A 20,893-nucleotide genomic window follows, 5' to 3' on the forward strand; every position below is an offset into this window, starting at 1 on the left:
TTTTCCACGACGTAGCCGAGGATGGCTAGCCTGGTGGTGCGGAAAACACATTTCTCCTGATTATAGGTGAGGTTGAGCTTTTGGGTGGTCTGGAGAAATCGGTGGAGATTGGCGTCGTGGTCCTGCTGACCATGGCCGCAGATGTTGACATTATCCAAGTACGGGAAAGTGGCCCGCAACTGGACTGGTCCACCATTCGGTCCATTGCTCTTTGGAACACCGAAACCCCGTTTTTATCATAGATTATCATAGAATTTACTGTGCAGAAGGAGGCCATTCGGCCCATCGAGCTGCACCGGCTCCTGGAAAGAGCACCCTACCCAAGATCAACACCTCCACCCTATCCCCATAACCCAGTAACCCCACCCAACACTGAGGGCAGTTTTGGACACTGGGCAATTTATCATGGCCAATCCACCTAACCTGCACATCTTTGGACTGTGGGAGGAAACCGGAGCACACGGAGGTAACCCAAGCACACACGGGGAGGATGTGCAGACTCCGCACAGACAGTGACCCAAGCCGGAATCGAACCTGGGATCCTGGAGCTGTGAAGCAATTGTGCTGTCCACAATGCTACCGTACCGCCAAAGGGGACACGGAGGAAATGGAAGAGGCGGCCGTCTGCCTTGAACGCCGTGTAGTGGCGGTCCTCCGGCTGGATTTGGACCTGATGGTATGCGGACTTCAGATCCACCGTGGCGAACACGCGGTACTATGCGATCTGGTTTACCATGTCCGCAATCCGGGGGAGAGGGTACGCATCAAGGTGCGTGAACCGATTAATGGTCTGGCTGTAATCAGCCACCATCCGGAGCTTTTCCCCGGTTTTGACGACCACCACCTGAGCTCTCCAGGGGCTGTTACTGGCCTCTATGACTCCTTCACGCAATAGGCGCCGGACTTTAGATCTGATGAACACCCTGTCCTGCAGACTATACCTCCTGCTACGAGTGGCCACTGGCAGCGCCGGCCCGAGGGTTGCTGGCGCCCCGGGCAAGCTGAACTTCGGCGCCCTTGGGGGGGGGGGGCAAGAGGGGGGCGGGGCCGAGGGGGGGGGCGGGGCGGAGGGGGGGCCGAGAGGGGGGCGGGGCGGGGCCGAGGGGGGGGCCGAGAGGGGGGGGCCGAGAGGGGGGGGGGGCCGAGAGGGGGGGCGGACCCGGGGGGGGGCGGGGAGGCGGCCCCGAGGGGGGGAGCGGACCGGGGGGGGGGGGGGGCGGACCGGGGGGGGGGGGGCGGACCGAGGGGGGCCGCCCTGGGGGAGGGCGGCCACTGCGCATGCGCTGGTTGGTACCGGCCCAACTGCGCATGCGCGGGACCCGAGTCTCTGGCGCCCCCGAGCACATGGCGCCCCGGGCGACTGCCCGAGTTGCCGGTCCCTTGAGCCGGCTCTGGCCACTGGCTTGCAGTTGGCGGTGAGGTTAGCGAAGAGTGAGGGGGCTGGAGGATTCTTTGTCATCGCCGGGATGCCCGAGATCCAGGGAGTGCCCTTCATTTAAAGGAAGGGGTTCCACTCCCTGAATGTTCAACACGTTTGCGCCCACCACCTCTGGATCAGACATGTGTGTGCATGCTTCCCAGAGAGCGTGCATGACAGCTACATCCTGGGACACTCTGAGTCCCCGGTGTCCTCGAGGACCACCCCAGGAATACGGGTTGGCCGTTGGGGGATAAGGAGTACCGCAGAGGTCCTGGCTGATGATGCCAATGCAGAGGCTTGAGACCGAGGCGGAGACCGATAAAAGGCCCATGCTGCCATCCGTGCTGTCAATGAGCAGTGCATTAGACTGCTCAAATTCGGTTCCGATGCTGGACAGATTCATTTTTTTTCAATTAAGGGGCAATTTAGTGTGGCCAATCCACCTAATCTGGAGATCTTTGGGTTGTCCTCCCTTATGATACCCATAGGATCCTACGTCATCTGGCTCTGCCAGTCCTGGTGGCTCTCCATTGTCTGCACCATGATGTAGATGCCCTCAGCGATCATTCTCAGTGACAGGGTAATGCTCTGCAGTGCCTCTGCAATGTCCAACTGCGTCTGCAATATGTCCCTCAGCGACTTAGACATGATGTCGAGACTCTCCGTCATGGCCATCATGTATTGAGCCATGCCTTGGCACCACCGCCCACCACCCAAGACATTGACATTGTGCTCCATGTTTTCCACTGCTGCCGTCATCCTAGCAGTTTGGCCTTGTTGCCATGCATTGTCGGCATTATCTGTAGCACCTGTAGCATTCGGGACTCCTCCAATTAGCTATGGACACGCTGGAATTTTCCTGACATCCCCTCCTGCATGTCACAGCACGGCAGTGTCCTATCATCTGCATCAGCTTTAAGAGAACCTTGTCCAGTGGCTTAGCACCTGACTGGGATCCAGCTGAGTCCTGGGATCCAGCAGAGCTCCGACTACTGTCTCTCTTGGATGTTCCGGCCTCCACCTCATGTGATTCAGCAACTGTGTAGTGCTCACCAGATTGTGCCCCAGAAGCCTATCCATTAATCACACCCACTGAGGTTTGTGTCTCTGCACTGGTGAAGGTACAGATGATAGCTGTGATGCATCGATGATGGTCTCCGCGGAGCACTCCTCTCTAGTGGTCTCTTGGGTGGCAGGAGGGGGAATGACTCCGGATTGCTCAGCCCATCAGATGGAGATCCTGCGAGACAATGGACAAGTGGTCACTGAAAAGAAGGGATAATTTAGTCTGATGTGAACAACTCACTTGAGACAGGGCAACTGGGTGAAGGGGCAGTGGATCCTCACATCTGTGGTGCAGACCAACCTCATTGACAGTGACCGTTCTTTCCTTGGTCAACCCCATGATCTCCAAGGCCCGTTCCTCAGAGGGAGTGAGGACTCAAATCTTTGGCACTCCGCGCGGCCCCCCCCCCCCCCCCCCCCACCCCTCTCCCCACTGTGGTTCTTTCCTGTTTATTATGGATTTCCTCTCCTGCGGATTTCCTGAGTCATATGCTTGATGGGTCGGGGGAACTCTATAGCAAGTGGCGTGTGTGGGCACTGCACCTGGACATGAAGGGGTTGTGCTGATGGGTGTGAGTGGGTTCTGAGAAGCAAGCACAAAGATTGGGTGTGAGGAAGGTGCAAGTTGTCAGCCAGTGATTTGTGGGAGGGCGGGGGGCTCTGGGAATTTGAGGGTTGGCAGGCGGAACTGATGCCAGCAGAGAGGTGGTAACGTACCTTGCAGCTCAGTGGAGGTCATTGGCCTCCTTCCTACATTGGACAGCAGTCTTCCTTGTCATGCGGCCCGCACTGACAGCCGCTGCCACTGCCTCCCAGGCGATATTGGTGATCCTGCTGCTGGTCCTCCAACTCCCTTGGGGAACATTATGTCCCGTCTTGCATCGATGGCATTGAGAAACCTTGTCAGGTTGCCATTGCCAAAGCAAGGAGCAGGTCTGCGCATTGCCATGCTTGTGTATGACTGGGAGTAAGTGGTCAGGGAGCATTTAAACGCAACTCCCTCTTGTTAGCGGCGAGATGCAGGGGCGCGAGTCAGATGAATCATTCGGCGAGACAGCCAGTAATGGCGAGGAGCTCGTGAGGGCTCATTACCGGCACTAAGTGCCGTTAAATATGGGTCGTAATCTTGCCAACGTGGCTGTCAAGAAACACAATGTGAATTGCACCCAAAATGACACTTGGAGATATTTCCACTAAATCACGTCTACCGTATGTGTATAGCTATCAGAATAGTGAAATATACTGCTGTAGTGTATTATAGTCCTCCTTGTGTGTTTCTTTTAAGCTCATAAATATTCTTTATTAATGGATCACAAAATGATGGGACTGTTCCTCCCTGGTTTGCATACCTTTTCTCACATTATACCAAATTGAAAATATGCACCACTAAGAACCCGAACCAGTGTTTCTTATTACCCTTCTGGATTTTAGAATAGCCTTGCATTTAACATCATTGGGGTTCCTAACAAAATTGGAGGCCCTTTGGCGGATTTTGAAAAGCGTAATTCCTTGGGTGTAAGGGAATTTGTGACTTTTAAACATAACAAGAGTGAGGAAAGTGTTGAACCAAGGGAGGAGGTGTATCATGGCTCTTTCAATGGCTTAGATTTGTTTAGGAGTAGACAATATAACTTTCAAAAGTTTGAAAAGTGTACGTAAACTAAATTGGAATTGGTGAATACGTTACAATTAGGGTTGCCTGCAGAGGTTAAGAAAGCTGAGGTAATTGAAAGAATAACAAAGCATTTAAATGTACAAGTGTGGTTTGATAGACCAAATTCTCCAAAAAGTGGCAACAAATGAGTTAGCTAAAACTCAATTACAAATGAAATAATTAGACATGCAGGAAAAAGAAAAGCAAAAAGAAAACATTAGAAACTGGAGATGCAGGAGAAGCAAAAAGAAAGGGAAAGACAAAGAGAGAGCTTTTCAGATAGGGAAATAGAAATGGAGAAGATCGCAATGGCAGAAAAAGAAAAGGAGAAAGAGAGAGATTTTCAATTTAAAATGCTGGAAATTAAAGTGGCAGCCACGGTGGCCCAGTGGGTTAGCACTGCTGCCTCACAGCACTAGGGACCTGGGTTTGATTCCGACCTTTGTCGACTGCTTGTGTGGAGTTGGTAAATTCTCCCCGTGTCTGTGTTTCTTTCCACAGTTAGGTGGATTGGCTGTGCTAAATTGTCCAAAGATTAGTTGGGGTTATGGGGATAGGGCAGTGGGTGTGGGCCTAGGTAGGGTGGTTTTTCAGGGCGTGGGTGCAGACTTGATGGGCTGAATGGTCTTCTGCATTGTAAGCATTCCATGATTCTATGATTCTGAAGCTGAGACACTTAAGATTAGGAAGTAGTTCTAGACATAAACCTAGTTGGATTTAGATTTGTTTAGATTTGTACAGGCACAGGATGTGGAGGTATTGTTAACTAATTTGAGAAAATAGCGAGACAAATGAAATGGTTGCAAGATATTTGGATGCTGCTCTTGCAGGGTAAACACATAAGTAGGGTTACTGAAGCCTATGCATCTTTGCCAGAGGACTAAGACTGCATACTGCCACCTACATAATGCTGCCCAACTCTTCCCCTGCCTCAATCCATCTGCTGCTGAAACACCCATTCATGCCTTTGTTATTGCTAGACTTGCCTATTCCAATGTATTCCTGGTCAAACTCCCATCTTCCATAAACTTAAGCTCATCCAAAACTCTGCTGCCTGTGTCCTAACTTGCACCAAGTTCCGTTCACCCATCACCCCTGTGCTTATTGACCTACATTGATTTTCAGTTGAGCAACGTCTTAATTTTAAAATCCGTAAACGTTTTTGCAATTCCATCCAAGACCTTGCCTCTCCCTATCTCTGGAACCTCCTCCGGCCCTACAAACCTCCTTAAAAAAGGTATCCCGATCTCTTTGAAACTCGGCTTGCTAGCATCTTTAGGCCCAGTCCCTCACAATGACGCCACAAAATACACTCCCCTTCTAAAAAATGGCGAAGTGTGGGAAGATCACGACGGAAATCTGCCTGTTTCACTAGACATTAATATGCCGATTTTTAGTCAGGACGGTGACACAGTGGTTCACACTACTGCCTCACAGTGCCAGGTACCCAGGTTCAATTCTGGCCTTGGGTGACTGTGTGGAGTTTGCATGTCTTTCCCGTGTCTGCATGGGTTTCTTCCATGTGCTCTAGTTTCCTCCCACAGTCCTAAGATATGCAGTTTAGGTGGATTGGCCATGCTAAATTGCTCTTTAGTGTCCAAAGATATGGGGTTATGATCGGTGCAGACTTGATAGGCCAAATGGCCTCCTTCTGCACTGTAGAGATTCTATGGATTCGGCATTTCTTTGGAAAATTTCACCCAGCTCCTCTGACAGAGTAGTACTCCCTCAGTACTGAAATGCTGGCCTAGATTTTGTGCTCAAGTCTTGTTTGGAACTTGTACCCATTACTTTCTGACTCAGCTGTGAGTAATTATATTTTAAGCAAGTATATGTTCTTTTTTGAAGCAGAGTTGCTAAGATTTGTAAATATGCCTTGCATTGTTTCACAGAAAATGTGCTGGGTCTTTATGAATTAACTCTCCATTCTCCTCCCACAGGATAATGTCTTCAAATGAAGTTTTATCAAGTAACCACTCAGAGTCAAACAGTGTACTGGAGCTACCAGCGACATACAGCTTACCAAGAGAAGGTGGTCAGCTGATGTTTGATGAAGTCAATGCCATATACAGTTTGGATGGTACTGCGAACATTTCTTCCTCCGTGATGTCAACAGTAAATATAGGTATGTAATGGATTTAAAAAAAAAGTATTTTTGTTCCAAATGTTCAACATTTTTTACACTTTATAACATTTACAAACCCACCCAACACATTAAACTCCCCACCCACCCATACCTATGTCCCTCACCCCTCCCTCAAGAGCCAATGATAACCAAATCTCCAAAATGCAGAATGTAGAAACCCCAACTTTTGTAGCACGTATCATTCCCCCCCCCCCCCACCACCTTCGAGCAAATTTCACCTTCTTCGGGGCTAAGAACTCCAGCAAGTCCCCCCCCACCACGCCGAGGCACAGGTGGAGAAGCTGACCTCCACCCCAACAACACCGCCTGTATGCAATCAGCGAGGCAAAAGTTTAAACATCTGCCCCCGCACCCACTTGCAACTCCAGGCAGTCCAACACCCAGAATATGGCTTCCGGGGGAGCGGGTAGCACCCTGAAATGGTGCTGAAAACCACCCTCCAAAACCTTTCCAGCGTCGGGCAGGACCAAAACATATGTATGCTTCACAGGGCCCCTTCCACATTGCTGACAGTCATCCTCCACCCTCTCAAACAGCCGGCTCATCCTTGACTTTGTCAGGTGTGTTCTGAACACCACCTTCAGCTGTATCAACCCCAGCCTTGCACACAAAATTGAGGCATTTACCCACCGCAGCAGCTCACACCACAATCTCTCCTCCAGTGCCGCCCTAAGCTCTTCTTCCCATTTAGCCTTCACCCCTCCCATGGACCTCTTATCCTCCTCCACAATCCTCCCGTAAATCGCCAAGACGAAACCTTCTCCAACCCCTGGCTGACAGCATTGCCTCCAGCAACAAGGAGCCAGGCACTGGAAGATCTTCCCTGCAAAGTCCCGCACCTGCATGTACCGGAAACACTCCCCCCACGCCAACCCAAACTTCTCATTCTGCTCCTCCAAGCTCTTCCAAGCCCTCCCAGAAACAAATCCTTCATCTCTCTAATCCCCTTCTTTTCCCATCCCCGCAACCTCGCATCCATCTTCCTCGGCTCAAATCCGTGATTCCCCCGATCTACATCCCCCTGACCCCGCCCACTCCCAACCTAAAATGCTATGTAACGATTTTAAAATATGTTAGTCCCATGAACTGTGGAGTAGGATCAAAATTACAATTCAGTTGTTTTGGGTTGAAATGTAAGACAGCTCATGACCATTTTCAGGGATGTTCCAAATTAATAACTGTTGTGAAGCATTGAGGCTCTGGGAAATATTACATTCAACTTAAAAGGCCTTTTCACAAGTCTAAGAGTGAAAATTTGGCAAAAGTAAAGTAAAACATGACAGTATTTTACTCTTAGATTCATAAGACTCTGAGAGATTATGACATTGGGCGAAATTCTCCGCGGACCGACGTGACGCCCATTTCCGGCGGGAAAAAGCGGTGTGCATGACTCCGGCGTCCGGGCCTTCTTTTAAGCTGGCAATCTCCGTTCCCGGAAGGGCCAGCAGCGGACCGACGCGATAGGCGTCAGTTTCTCCAGCTGCGGAAGTGGCGAGTCCCGGCGTTTGTGTGGTGGGGAGAGAGAGCGACCCGGCATGGGGGGGGGGGGGGGGGGGGGGGGAGAAGAGCGACCCGGCATGGGGGGGGGGGGGGGGGAGAAGAGCGACCCGGCATGGGGGGGGGGGGGGAGAAGAGCGACCCGGCATTGGGGGGGGGGGGGGGGGGGGGAGAAGAGCGACCCGGCATTGGGAGGGGGGGGGAGAAGAGCGACCCGGCATTGGGGGGGGGGGGAGAAGAGCAACCCGGCATTGGGGGGGGGGGGGGGGGGAGAAGAGCGACCCGGCATTGGGGGGGGGGGGGAGAAGAGCGACCCGGCATTGGGGGGGGGGGGGTTGGGGGCAGCGGCGTGCAGAGAGGGGGGGCGACGGATGCCCGGGGCCAATGCACCGTCGCCCCCCCCCCTGTACGCCGCTACCCCCTACCCCAACCACCCCCCCTCACCACCCCTACCTCCCTCCAACGCCCCACCCCCCTCCCCACCACCCCTACCCCCCTCCAACGCCGCCCCCCCCCACCCCCTCCAACGCCGCCCCCCCTATCCCCCTCCAACGCCGCCCCCCATCTCTCGCAACGCCGCAACACCCCCCTCTCAACGCCGGGTCCCCCCCCCCTCAACGCCGGTACCCACACCCCGTCCCCCTCCCTCTGAAGGCCGGTACCCACACCCCCCTCCCTCTGAAGGCCGGTACCCACAACCCCCCCCCCTCCTTCCTCCTCCCCCCTTCCTTCCTCCTCCCCCCTTCCTTCCTCATTAGTGGGGGGGGGTGCGGCGTTAGTGGGGGGTGGGGGGGTGCGGCGTTGGAGGGGGGTAGGGGTGGTGAAGGGGGGGGTTGGGGTAGGGGCAGCGGCGTGCAGAGAGGGGGGGCGACGGATGCCCAGGGCCAACGCACCATCGTCCCCCCTCTGCACGCCACTGCCCCTACCCCAACCCCCTCCCCTCACCACCCCTACCCCCTTCACCACCCCTATCCCACTCCAACGCCGCACACCCCCCCCCCCCCACTAACGGAGGAAGGAAGGGGGGGAGGAGGAAGGAAGGGGGGACGAGGAAGGGGGGGGGGAAGGAAGGGGGGGAGGAGGAGAGAGGGGGGGTGTATGGGTACCGGCGTTGAGGGGGGGGGGGACCCGGCGATGAGGGTGGGGGGTTGCGGCGTTGCGAGAGATGGGGGGGCGGCGTTGGAGGGGGGTAGGGGTGGTGGGGAGGAGGGTAGGGGTGGTGGGGAGGGGGGTAGGGGTGGTGGGGAGGGGGGTAGGGGTGGTGGGGAGGGGGTAGGGGTGGTGGGGAGGGGGGTAGGGGTGGTGGGGAGGGGGGTAGGGGCGTTGGAGGGAGGTAGGGGTGGTGAGGGGTGGTGGTTGGGGTAGGGGGCAGCGGCGTACAGAGGGGGGGGGCGACGGTGCGTTGGCCCCGGGCATCCGTTGCCCCCACTCTCTGCATGCCGCTGCCCCCAAACCCCCCCCGATGCCGCAACCCACCCCCCTGATGCCGCAACCCCCCCCCGATGCCGCAAACCCCCCCCATGCCGCAACCTACCCCCCCATCCATCCCCCCCCATCCATCCCCCCCCATCCATCCCCCCCCATCCATCCCCCCCCCCCCCATCCATCCCCCCCAATCTACCAGCACTAAAGTAATTGATTGATCTCTCTCTCTTAACAAACACCTCCCCCCCAATCTACCGGCACTCGAGGTAAGTGATTGATCTCTCTATTCCCAACACCCCCAACCCACTACCCCCCCCTACCTCCCCACCCCTCTCTCCCCCCTACCTCCTCCCCATCCCCTATCCCCCCACCGCCCCCCCACCGCTCCCCACCGCGCTCCAATGCCTCCTCTACCGTGCCCCCCACCGCTCCCCACCGCGATCCAATGCCTCCAATGCCTGCTCTACCGTGCCCCCCACCGCTCCCCACCGCGCTCCAATGCCTCCAATGCCTCCTCTACCGTGCCCCCCACCGCGCTTCAATGCCTCCTCTACCGTGCCCCCCACCGCCCCCCCACCGCTCCCCACCGTGCTCCAATACCTCCAATGCCTCCTCTACCGTGCCCCCCACCACCCCCCCACTGCTCCCCACCGCGCTCCAATGCCTCCTCTACCGTGCCCCCCACCGCCCCCCCACCGCTCCCCACCGCGCTCCAATGCCTCCTCCACCCCTCCCCCCACCGCGCTCCAATGCCGCTACCCACCCCACGCGCATTCGCCCCCCGTCACTGAACGGCCATCATCAATGGTTGACGCCGTTTTAAAGCAACTTTGATTTTCGCCGACGTGACCCGTGGCCACGTCGGCGGGACTTCGGCCCATCCGGGCCGGAGATTTGTGGACACTAAAAAAAAAATGAAACCCCGCCGGCGCCAGCTGTTCTCAGAGGCTGCCGGCGGGATTTGCACAACGCCGGTTTTTGGCCGGTGGGAGATTTAAAAACCCTGCGGGAGCGGGAATAACGCCGCTGCCGCTGCCCACCCTGCGTGGGGTCGGAGAATCCCGCCCCTGATTAGATTTGACAGATGCAAGAATCAAGATATAAGAGGCACAAAATAATTTACAATGAAGAAGGTATTTAGCTCTTCTTAATTACATCCCATTGCAGCATATAATTGACCCATAAATTACTCCGGGATTTTTACCTCCTCTAGTTATTCAGGGGAGACTTCATAGTTTTCTTTGTGAACATTAGCAGAAAGCAATCATTCAGTAGGAATCCTATAGATGTGGGGATACAGAGCAGCAAAGGGATATAAGAAAGTAATGCGAATTGTAAAAAGGGAACACAAGATAAACATTTGCAAGGAATATTAATACCAGCATTAGAGGTTTTTGTAAGTATGTCGACAGAAAAAGTGTGGATAGGAATAATGATCTAAAAACAGACGTGGGTATTGTAATTGAAGAAGAAGAAATGGAAAATTTGCAAAATGTTTAAGTTGCATTAGTCTTCACAGTGGAGGGTGAGGATCAAGATATGAAGAGAACAATTGGAGAAACTGACTAGATTTGAAATAAGTTCAAAAAAGGAACAGAGAAAATATAATAAAATAGGGATAGACACATTTCTTGAATTTGATGGTTTTCACAAAATGTCAGTGAGGAAATAGTGGATGCTTTAGTCATGATCTTTCAAAACTATTAGAGAGCATTGCCTAAGTTGCTGTTAAGTCAATCCATCAGTCTCCTATTTGTGAGACAGAGTCTTCAATCATAGCTTTTTGAGCTTCCACTAATGCTGCCAGATGAACATCAACTCCTCGTGCAGCTGCAACAATATTAGAGGTGACCAGACTTCCCAGTGTGAACTGTACAGTCATGATATTCTAGGAGATGAAATCACAGAGATTGTAAACAAACACACTGACAACCAGTGGTGATTCTTTGGTATGGATTCCAATACCTCAATGAGGCCAGCAATTTATCTCTCATGGTTGAGCCTATGAAATGCTCATCTCTGTCCTCTATAGCAGAGTTGATAAAGAGCCTCTCCTTCTGTTGAACACTCTACTGTGACATTTATGTCACCATTCCCTGCTACGGCCCACTCTTGCTGGGTAATTCACCACATGAAAACCCCCTGTGGTTCATTATTTATCTCACTAAGAGTGCCAATGTCTGACGTGGTTCTTGGGAGGGATGAAGCTTTTTACAGCCCCTCCTTACAAGGACTTGTCCTCCTCTGATGTGTCTTCTACAGGGGCCTCTTGCTGTTCAGAATTACCTTGAATAGAGAAAGAAATGAGAGGAGTTAGAATGGAAGATTGAAGTCAAACATTTTGAGTTAACAGTCTTGAGAATTGAACTTGGTGTGGTGAAGCTTGTACATATTTGTTGAATTGGATGAAGTTGTACAATTATGCAGATCCTATGGAGGTAAACCATCAGACTCAAATGAACTGGGACCTTCCCACTGACTATCTTGGGCTAGCGGGTGATCCAGGTTTTAGTTTTACATTCAGATGCGTAATTCCAAAACGATATCTAATTTTTTCCCCCTGGAACTATGTCTATGACATATTCCTTTTGGAAAAATGCAGTGTCAAAATGGCACTTTCCACCTCATGCTTTCTTGTTACAAAATATCATTTTCTTATTTATGGAGCAGGATTGTTCATTTAGATGCAGCCAAGGACATTGGTCAATCTCTATAGTAAGTTGTTTCAGTCTGTAGCAAAAGCCTATGCGAACTTATCACTAAATAGCATTTATCGAACTGGGCAGTGCAATGTATCTCTTTATGTTCCAGTCCTGATCTTAACTCTTAACCACAAACGGATCGGATTATTCTTGCGCTGTGGCTGGACCGTGCACCAATATGGAAAAGGATTTCTGTTGACACTATCAGTAAGGCAGGTTGATGGAATAACAGATTTGGCTTTTACACTGCCCTGCTATTTGATGCCACATCTCAAAGCAACATGTCATTTGGCAATTGTGTAGTCCAACTTGGGCTGAAAATTAGGTTGTCATAATTCGCACCATTTTTTGCTGCCCTGATTCAGCTCAATTTATTTGTGTGCAGAGGCTGAACAAATGAACAAGGGTGTTCGATATTATTCACTTTAAACATAGTTCAAGAAACAGAAAAATTCTTTCGTTTCCATTTCTTGTTCCTCTATTTTACATTCCAACTTCCTACTTTTCTTTCTTATTCACACCCACACTTGGTCGACTGCTTGCTATTGTTTTCTTTTATAAATTTAGAATACCCAATTCTTTTATTTCCAATTAAGGAGCAATTTAGCTTGGCTAATTCATTTACCCAGCACATCTTTTTGGGTTGTCGGGATGAGACCCACGTAGACACGGGGAGAATGTGGAAACTCCACACGCTCAGTGACCTGTGGCCAGGATCAAAACCTGGGCCCTTAGTGCCGTGAGACAGCAGTGCTAACCACTGCGCCATTGTGGTGCCCCCGACTGCTTGCTATTGTATATGTTAATTGAGGCCTATGAACTTACTTTGTGTTGCTTCCTCCTTGCAATACAAGAAAAGGAGGAAAATCATACCTTCATGTTGAAGACAACACTATGTAATTGTTATTCAGCTCTCAAAGCTTATTCCATTTACTGGGTAGTTATCCTCTGATTTTCCCATCAAGAATATAGACATGATAGGCTAATTGGCCTTCTTCTGCACTGTAACAACTCTGTAATCCTATTGAACCATGATTTGCATTACTAAATTATTTGTCTTTTTGTTCTGCTATTGAGGTGATTGGGATTCTCTACGTGTTTTTAACTACTTATGCTGCCCACATTTTCTTGAGTCAGATTGTTTCAGTTTTTATCATCAGAAACGCTGTAAAAGACAACATTATCACATTTGCCCCAAAAATGTGATAATACTCACATCCCCTTCAGCTTCTTTATAGAATCAGAAATTTCATTTCATCATGTCTGTGCTCGTGCTGGCTCAATATATGAGAGCTATTTATATGAATCCTATTTGCATGCACTTTTCCTGTTTTCTTCAATATTTTACTTCCTTGAATTTTTTCGAGATTTGAATATATGAAAATGATAGGCAGGCAAATTCTGATTCCATGATCCTGATTCTGATTCTCCGAGCCCCGCGCCGGGCCGGAGAATCGCCTTGACTGCGCCACGCCGCCCCGACGCCAGCGCCAGATTCTCCGAGGTGCAGAGAATCACCGCCATTTGCGCCAGCACGTTTGGCGCAGCGCCGGCTGCGGGCCGCTGGAATCGGCAGGGGCCGCCGATTCTCCGACTCGATTGGGCTGAGCGGCCGCGAGGATACGTCAGAGTCCCGCCGGCGCTGATCACCCTAGGTCATTGCCGACGGGAACTCTGCGCGAAGAGTTGGGAGGGAGGGGGGCCTGTGGGGCGGGGGAAAGCCCTCCTTCACCGGGGGGGGGGGGGGCACCGATGGGGTCCGGCCCGCGATCGAGGCTCACCGATCGGCAGGCCGGCATCTCCCCCACCGGGCCTACTTTCGTCCGCTTCCAGCCCCGGAACCCCCGCGCCATGTTGCGTTGGGGCGGAGAGTTGAAGAAGTCCCCCGCGCATGTGCGGGTTTGCGTGGCCCAACTGCGCATGCGTGGGTTTGCGCGGCCCAGCTGCGCATGCGCGGGTTGGCCCGGCTCCCATTTGGCCCCGGAAAGGGAGGCTGGGGCGTTGTGAAACGCTCCAGCGCCGTGCAGGGGGCCAGAATTGGTCGTCCCCATGCCCGTTTCGCGCCGTTGTGAAACGCGACGGCGTTCACGACGGCACGGACACTTCAGCTCTATTTTGGAGAATCGTCCCCCATATACAGAATTTACAGTGCAGATACCTAAAGCATTATAATTAAAGAATACTTACTTAGCCATACTATAGCAGTCATATAATCTCATGGAAAAATAAAAAATACTTAAAAACTCAAGACCACTTAGGGAAACAGCTCAAAACTTCTACTTCAGGGCAGCACAGTGGTGCAGTGGGTTAGCCCTGCAGCCACGGCGCTGAGGTCCCAGGTTCGATCCTGGCTCTGGGTCACTGTCCATGTGGAGTTTGCACATTCTCCCCATGTTTGTGTGGGTTTCGCCCCCACAACCCAAAGATGTGCCGGCTAGGTAGATTGGCCACACTAAATTGCCCCTCAATTGGAAAAAATGAATTGGATACTCTAAATTTTAAAAAAACTTCTACTTCAACCGTCAGTCCAGAAGCCCAAATTAGCTTGCATGTTATCAGTCACTATATGAGGGTACTAAATCTATGGGCAATATTGTCAAGATCATCCCACTTAAAGGCTACATTTGATTCAGCTTCAATAGTCATTTGTGTTAATCTATTTCATATTTTAATAACCTTTTTCATTAAAAATCTAATAGGTTTTCCCTTATGCTTCTGGCACTAACTCATAATAGAATAAATCTTTGTTACCAATTCACCCATCAGTGGAAATAATCTTTCAATATTTACCTGCGCAAATACATTTTTATTTTTTAATACTTATGTTTTAATTCCCTCCTCAATTTTCTATGCTTTAATAAATGGTCTTTGTTATATCATCTCTGACCTTAGTTATATCATCTCATCCTAGTTAAAATTGTAAATCAGTGACCAGCTTGATGCAGCTGTGGGAACCAATTGGGAGTTACCACATAGATCTCACATTGATTCCTGGAAAGGCCTTCCAGAAACCTAAATAGATCACGTCCACTTTGTCTAACTTCCTTGTTACCTAACAGATTTGAACTCAAACAGATTTGTCAGACATAACCTCCCCTTAACGAAGCCGTGCTGACTCAGTCCTATTTTATCATGCACTTCCAAGTACTCCGCGATCTAATCTTTAATAATGGACTCTAACATCTTGCCAATGACCAAAGTCAGGCTAATCGGCCTAATTATAATCTCCTGTCTTCTGCGTCCCTCCCTTCTTAAACAGGGGTGGTACATTAAAGATGTGCGTATCTTTACCTCAGATTTGACTGTGCGATCAGGACAATTTTCTGCATGCAATAAGTGAAACTTGTATCCTCTGATGAGGACGAGTATGGAGGTGATGCGTGGCCATGAAACTTTGCGTCGGCAGCAAATTTGCCGGCACTTATCCCGCTCCTGGGCTTGGAATTCCGCTCTGCCTATCCAGTCTTAGCTGCTGTCTTTGGACTGATTTCTCCACACCATGGTGGTCCAGCATTCAGTAAGTCACTCTGAAGCTCTCCTCGAAGCAGGACAGCATTGAAATTAACGACTGGGAGGAGCTTACTACCAGTTGTTTAGATTAGTGATAATGTGTCCCACTAAATGCCGCTAATATTCCAGATTTAGGTAAAGCTGAATTTTATGTGATGAGACAGAGACAGTCCACAGTAAACTGGGCAAGTGTGCTAATAAGTAAAACAATTGCAAATTGCGAGGGGTAGGGGTGGTGATGTGTTCAAAAAAATGTTACTGAACCTGTAGCATCCAATGGAAGAGACACAGGAACACAGTAGGATTAAAGCTCATGATAGTGGGGGTAATATATTTACATTATATAGAGAACTGGTTGGCAGACAGGAAGCAGAGAGTGGGGATAAACGGGTCCTTTTCAGAATGGCAGGCATTACTATTGATGTACCACAGGGTTCAGTGCTGGAACCCCAGCTGTTCACAATATACACCAATGATTTGGACGAAGGAATTGTATGCAATATCTCCAAATTTGCAGATGACACTAAGCTGGGAAAAATGTTCTTGATGTTGGAGATGTCCAGAATTAGGGGTCACAGCCTAAGAATAAGGGGTAAGCCATTCAGGACTGAGATAAGGAAGAACTTCTTCTCTCAGAGAGTTGTGAACTTGTAGAATTTTCTACCACAGAAAGCTGTTGGGTCCAGTTTATTAGATATATTCAAGAGGGAGATGGACGTGGGCCTTGCGGCTAAAGGGATCAAGGGGTATGGAGAGAAAGCGGGAATGGGGTACTGAATTTGCATGATCACCATGATCATATTGAATGATGGCGCAGGCTCGAAGGGCCAAATGGCGTACTCCGTGAAGGGCCAAATTGCCTACTCCTGCACCTATTTCCTTTTTTGTAAATTTAGAGTACCCAATTCATTTTTTCCAATTAAGGGGCAATTTAGTGTGGCCAATCCTAGCTTGCACATTTTTGATTTGTGGGGGCGAAACCCACGCAAACACGGGGAGAATGTTCAAACTCCTCACGGGCAGTGATCCAGAGCCGGGATCGAACCTGGGACCTCGGCGCCATGAGGCCACAGTGCTAACCCACTGCGCTACCGTGCTACCCTGCTGCACCTATTTTCTATCATAGAAATGAACAAAGGTTAGGGCGGCCCAGTGGCTAGTACTGCTGCCTCACAGCGCAGGGACCCCGGGTTCGATCCTAGCCCCGGGTCACTGTCCGTGTGGGGTTTGCACATCCTCCCCATGTCTCCGTGGGTCTCGTCCCCACAACCCAAAAATGTGCTGGGCAGATGGATTGGCCACGCTAGATTGCCCATGAATTTAAAAAAAAGATTTGGGTACTATAAATGTAAAAAAAAAACAACTCCTTTCCCCCAAGGGCCACCCTCCAAGACCTGCACCCAGGTTGGGGTTTTTATATTGAGAAGTTCCCCTTGTTAAGGGGATGCCCCCTTCCCAATTACTGGGCGTGTTCACATTCTGAGGTAAATATGGGAAATCTGAAGTGGCAAGAGACAACATTAACCTGAAAGAAAAAACATACAAAGATGCAAAATTTTGCACAAATCCGGGCAAATAGGAAAGATCAAAAGAATAGCAGAGCGTGACAAAACAGGTGATAAGAGCTACAAGAATGGAGTATGTCCTTATGAAAAGAAACTTGCAAGGGATGTCAAAATCAACTGATAATGATATTGTCAGTGAAAATGAAGAAATAATGGACATGTTGAAGTAATTACCTTACATCAGTATTTACAGTAGAGGAAGAAGTCAGCTTACTAGAAACACCAAGGAAGATAATATTGGATCAGAATGTGGTCTCACCCAATATTAATATTAACAAAATAACCGCAGTGAGTGAAGAAAATAATGGCACTACAAAGCAACAAATTCCCAGGACCATTGAGTTGCACCCCAGGGTTTGAAAGGAAGCAGGCAAGTACTAGAGATGCTGGAACTATAACTTTCCAATGTTCTTTTAATTCTGGAAGTGTTCCTTTAGACTTGCATGCCACCCTACTATTTAAGAAAGATGAGAAAGGCAAGCCAGATAAATTATAGACCAGTTACCGCAACATCTATTTTTGGGACAAAAACAGAAAATACCTGTCAATCTTAGCAGACTGACAGCATCTCTGGAGAGAAAAGGAAGCGAACAAATCGAGTCTAGATGACTTTTTATCAAACATGGAGAGGATTGGAAATGGAGTCAGATTGATACTGGAGTGGGGAGGGTATGGAGCGGTGGGGCTGGATAGGGGCGCAGCGATAGGTGGAGATTGACAAAGATGTCGAGGATAGAACAAAAGGAATGTAAATAGTGATGATTAAGGCGAGGAAGAGTGCTGATGGTAGCTGATAAAGAGGTTAGAATATGTGAATGGCAGAACAAAGGTGAGCAGTGTGTCAAAGGGCAAACTAGGAACAGTTGGCCAAAGTGGGGGAGGGGACACAATGGTGAGGGAAATGAGAATAAATTGATAGAAATAAAAAAGGGGGTGAGGATGGAGGAAAGAGTCAGCAGTGGCTAGGGAGCGGATGGAGTTCATGGAGCGCATGGGGGGGGGATCATGGAAATTTGGGAGGCCAAGGGGTAAGGAGTTTTCAGACTTCTCCCATGTGCACCGGGTATATTCCCAGATCAGTTTTTCGTCATGGGTAAGGTGCTACTGGTGGGGGTGGCCGACTCGAGGTATTCGGCAATTATAGTCTCTGACCACGTGTGCCTCTGGATGGATTTACAATGCGAGGCCCAACGGCCGCAGTGGATGAGGGGTATGTGAGCGGAGGAGGGCTGCCATTCGGGGTTATGTGGAGGTGAATGATACGGGGGAGGTCACAGCCGCCACTTTGTGGGAGGCACTCAAGGCAGTAGTTAGTGGGGAGTTCATTTCGATTTGGGGACACAGGCACACAGGGAGAGGGTGGAGCGGGAAGAGAGGGCAAGACTGGTTGAGGAGATCGTGAATGTGGATAGGATGTACTCGGTGGCACCGGAGGAGGGGCTGTTGAAGGAGAAGCAGAAGCTCCAGATGGAGTTTGGGTTAGTGTCAATGGGGAAGGCGATGGGGCAGTTGCTGAGTGTCAGAAGGGCAGTTTATGAATATGGGGAGACGGCAAGTAGGATGCTGGCCCTTTAGTTGAGGAAGCAGTCAGCGGCTAGGGAGATTGGTATAGTGAGGGACGAAGGAGGGAAGTTGGTGATGGATCCAGAGGGGATAAATGTGGTATTTGAGGCCATCTGTAGGAGGCTTTACGAGTTGGAGCCCCTGAAGTGGGGGCGGGGGAGGGGGGGGGGGGGTGTGTGGGAAAAGGCGGATCCTAGATGGGTTGGAGTTTCTCAAGGTGGAGGAGGGGCAGGTGCAGGGCCTGGAGGCCCCGATTGTCCTGCGGGAGGTGATGGATGGAAAGTGGGCGATGCAGGAGAGGAAGGTCATGTGTCCGGATGGGTTCCCAGTGCCGTTTTATAAGAGGTTTGGGGCGAAGCTGGGGTCACTGCTGGTGAGGGCGTAAAATGAGGCAAGAGAGATGGGGGAACTCCTCCCACCTTTATCAAAGTACAAGGAACAATACAGCACAGGAACAGGCCCTCCGGCCCTTCAAGCTTGTCCCGGTCAACATACCATCCTTGGCCAAAACACTCAGCACTTTATAGTGCCGTATTCCTCTGTACCCATCCTATCCATATATCACTGGCTTCCAACTCCCTGATTCTTAAACAGGATAAGGACCCAGAGCAGCGTGGGTCATACCATCCGATATGGTTGTTGAATGTTGATGCAAAGTTATTGGCAAAGGTGCTTGCATTGTAGATTGAGGACTGTGTGCTGGGGTTGATTGGGGTGATCAGACCGGTTTTGTGAAGAGAAAGCAGTTTGAACGTGAATATGATGCCCGTGGAGGGGGCAGGGGGCAGCAAGTTTACGTCGTGGTAGCGATGGATGCGGAGAAGGCTTTTGATCAGGTTGAGTGGGCGTATTTGTTTGAGGTGTTGGCGCGGTTCGGGTTCGAGCAGGGGTTTGTGGATTTGGTCCGGTTGCCGTACAAGGCCCCGGTGGCGAGTGTGCAGACAAACCATGTGAGTTCGGGGTACTTTGGGATACACTGCAGGACGAGACAGGGGTGTCCGCTCTACCTGTTGCTTTTCACCTTGTCGATAGAGGCACTGGCAATGTCGCTTAGGGCATTGAGGGATTGAGCGGAGGGGTGGGGGCTGGCGGTTTTTGTTATACCCAGATGATTCGCTGTTTTCTATTTCCGAACCGTTGGGCTGCATTGGTGGGATCATGGGGATTTTGGAGGTATTTGGCCGGTTATCAGGATATAAGAAAGAGTGAAGTGTTCCGATTAAATGCTATGGAGCTGGAAAGGAGGTAAGGGGAATTGCCATTTAGGGTGGTCGGGATGAGCTTTAGCTACCTCGGTATGTAAGTGATGTGGAGTTGGGCCCAGGACCTAGGTTGAATTTTGCTCAATTGATGGAGGGGATGAAGATGGATTTTAGGAGGTGGGATGTTTTGTCATTGGCAGGGCGGGTGCAGGCAGTGAAAATGATGGTACTGCCGAAGTTTCTGTTCGTTTTTCAGAACCTCACCATCTTTGTTCCTAAGTCATTTTTCAGAAAAGTTAATGGGTTGATCTTGGGGGTTGTGTGGGTGGGGAAGGCCCCTCGGGTATGACAGGCTTTTATGGAATAGGGGCGTGAGGCGCGGGGGGGCTAGTGTTGCTGAATTTGATCAATTATTATTGGGCTGGAAACATTGCGATGGTGAGGAAATGGGCCATGGAAGAGAGGTCGGTTTGGGGACGGGTGGAGGTGGCATCATGTAGGGGAACATGCTTGAGGCACTTCTGCCATTCTTGTCGGCCAGGCATTCCATGAGTCCAGTGGTGATTTGAGGGTGTGGGGCAGTGTAGACAGCACTTGGGGTTAGAGGGCATGTCGTTGTGGCCGCCTATTTGCGATAACCGTAGGTTTGTGCCGGCAAGACTAGGTGCGAAATTCCGGATTTGGCGGCAGATGGGTATTGAATACTTCAGGGACCTGTTTATAAGAGACAAACCTGTGGGGCTGGAGGAATCGGAGGAATTGTTTGAGTTGTGTGTTACAGTACCGGCAGGTTCGGGATTTTTTTTCAGGGGAGAGGTGCCGTCTTGAATAAACATATTTAAAAAAAAACTTTATTTAATCTCAGCATAGGTCCTGAGGTCTGCTCATTGTGGATATTAGGTGAGTGGTATAGTGTCGGTAAGGGTTAAGGCTGGTGGGTGAAGGGCATAGTTTGTCGGAGGGAATGAAGGGCCATTGAGGGTGGGTGGCATGGATGGGGCATGGGGAATATGTGGGATGCCTTGAGGCATTAGAACTGGAGGGCTATATGTTGTTTTATTTATTTAATATCTTCAATAAAGTGCCGCAACACCTAGGCCAGACTTTCACCCAGCCCACCACTGCACTCGATACCGTCTGAACT

At 50.5% G+C, this 20,893-nt stretch overlaps 1 protein-coding gene across 1 annotated transcript in view; it reads left to right on the forward strand.

Moving 5' to 3' along the window:
• Positions 1-20,893, forward strand: part of LOC119971075 (shieldin complex subunit 1-like) — a 201,689-nt gene that overhangs the window by 18,389 nt on the left and 162,407 nt on the right. The window contains exon 2 of the mRNA XM_038806222.1: positions 6,080-6,264. Coding sequence (XP_038662150.1) covers positions 6,080-6,264 — 185 coding nt within the window. The remainder of the gene's footprint in view (positions 1-6,079; positions 6,265-20,893) is intronic.

This window comes from Scyliorhinus canicula, chromosome 1 (genome assembly GCF_902713615.1).
Source record: "Scyliorhinus canicula chromosome 1, sScyCan1.1, whole genome shotgun sequence".
Taxonomy (NCBI): domain Eukaryota; kingdom Metazoa; phylum Chordata; class Chondrichthyes; order Carcharhiniformes; family Scyliorhinidae; genus Scyliorhinus; species Scyliorhinus canicula.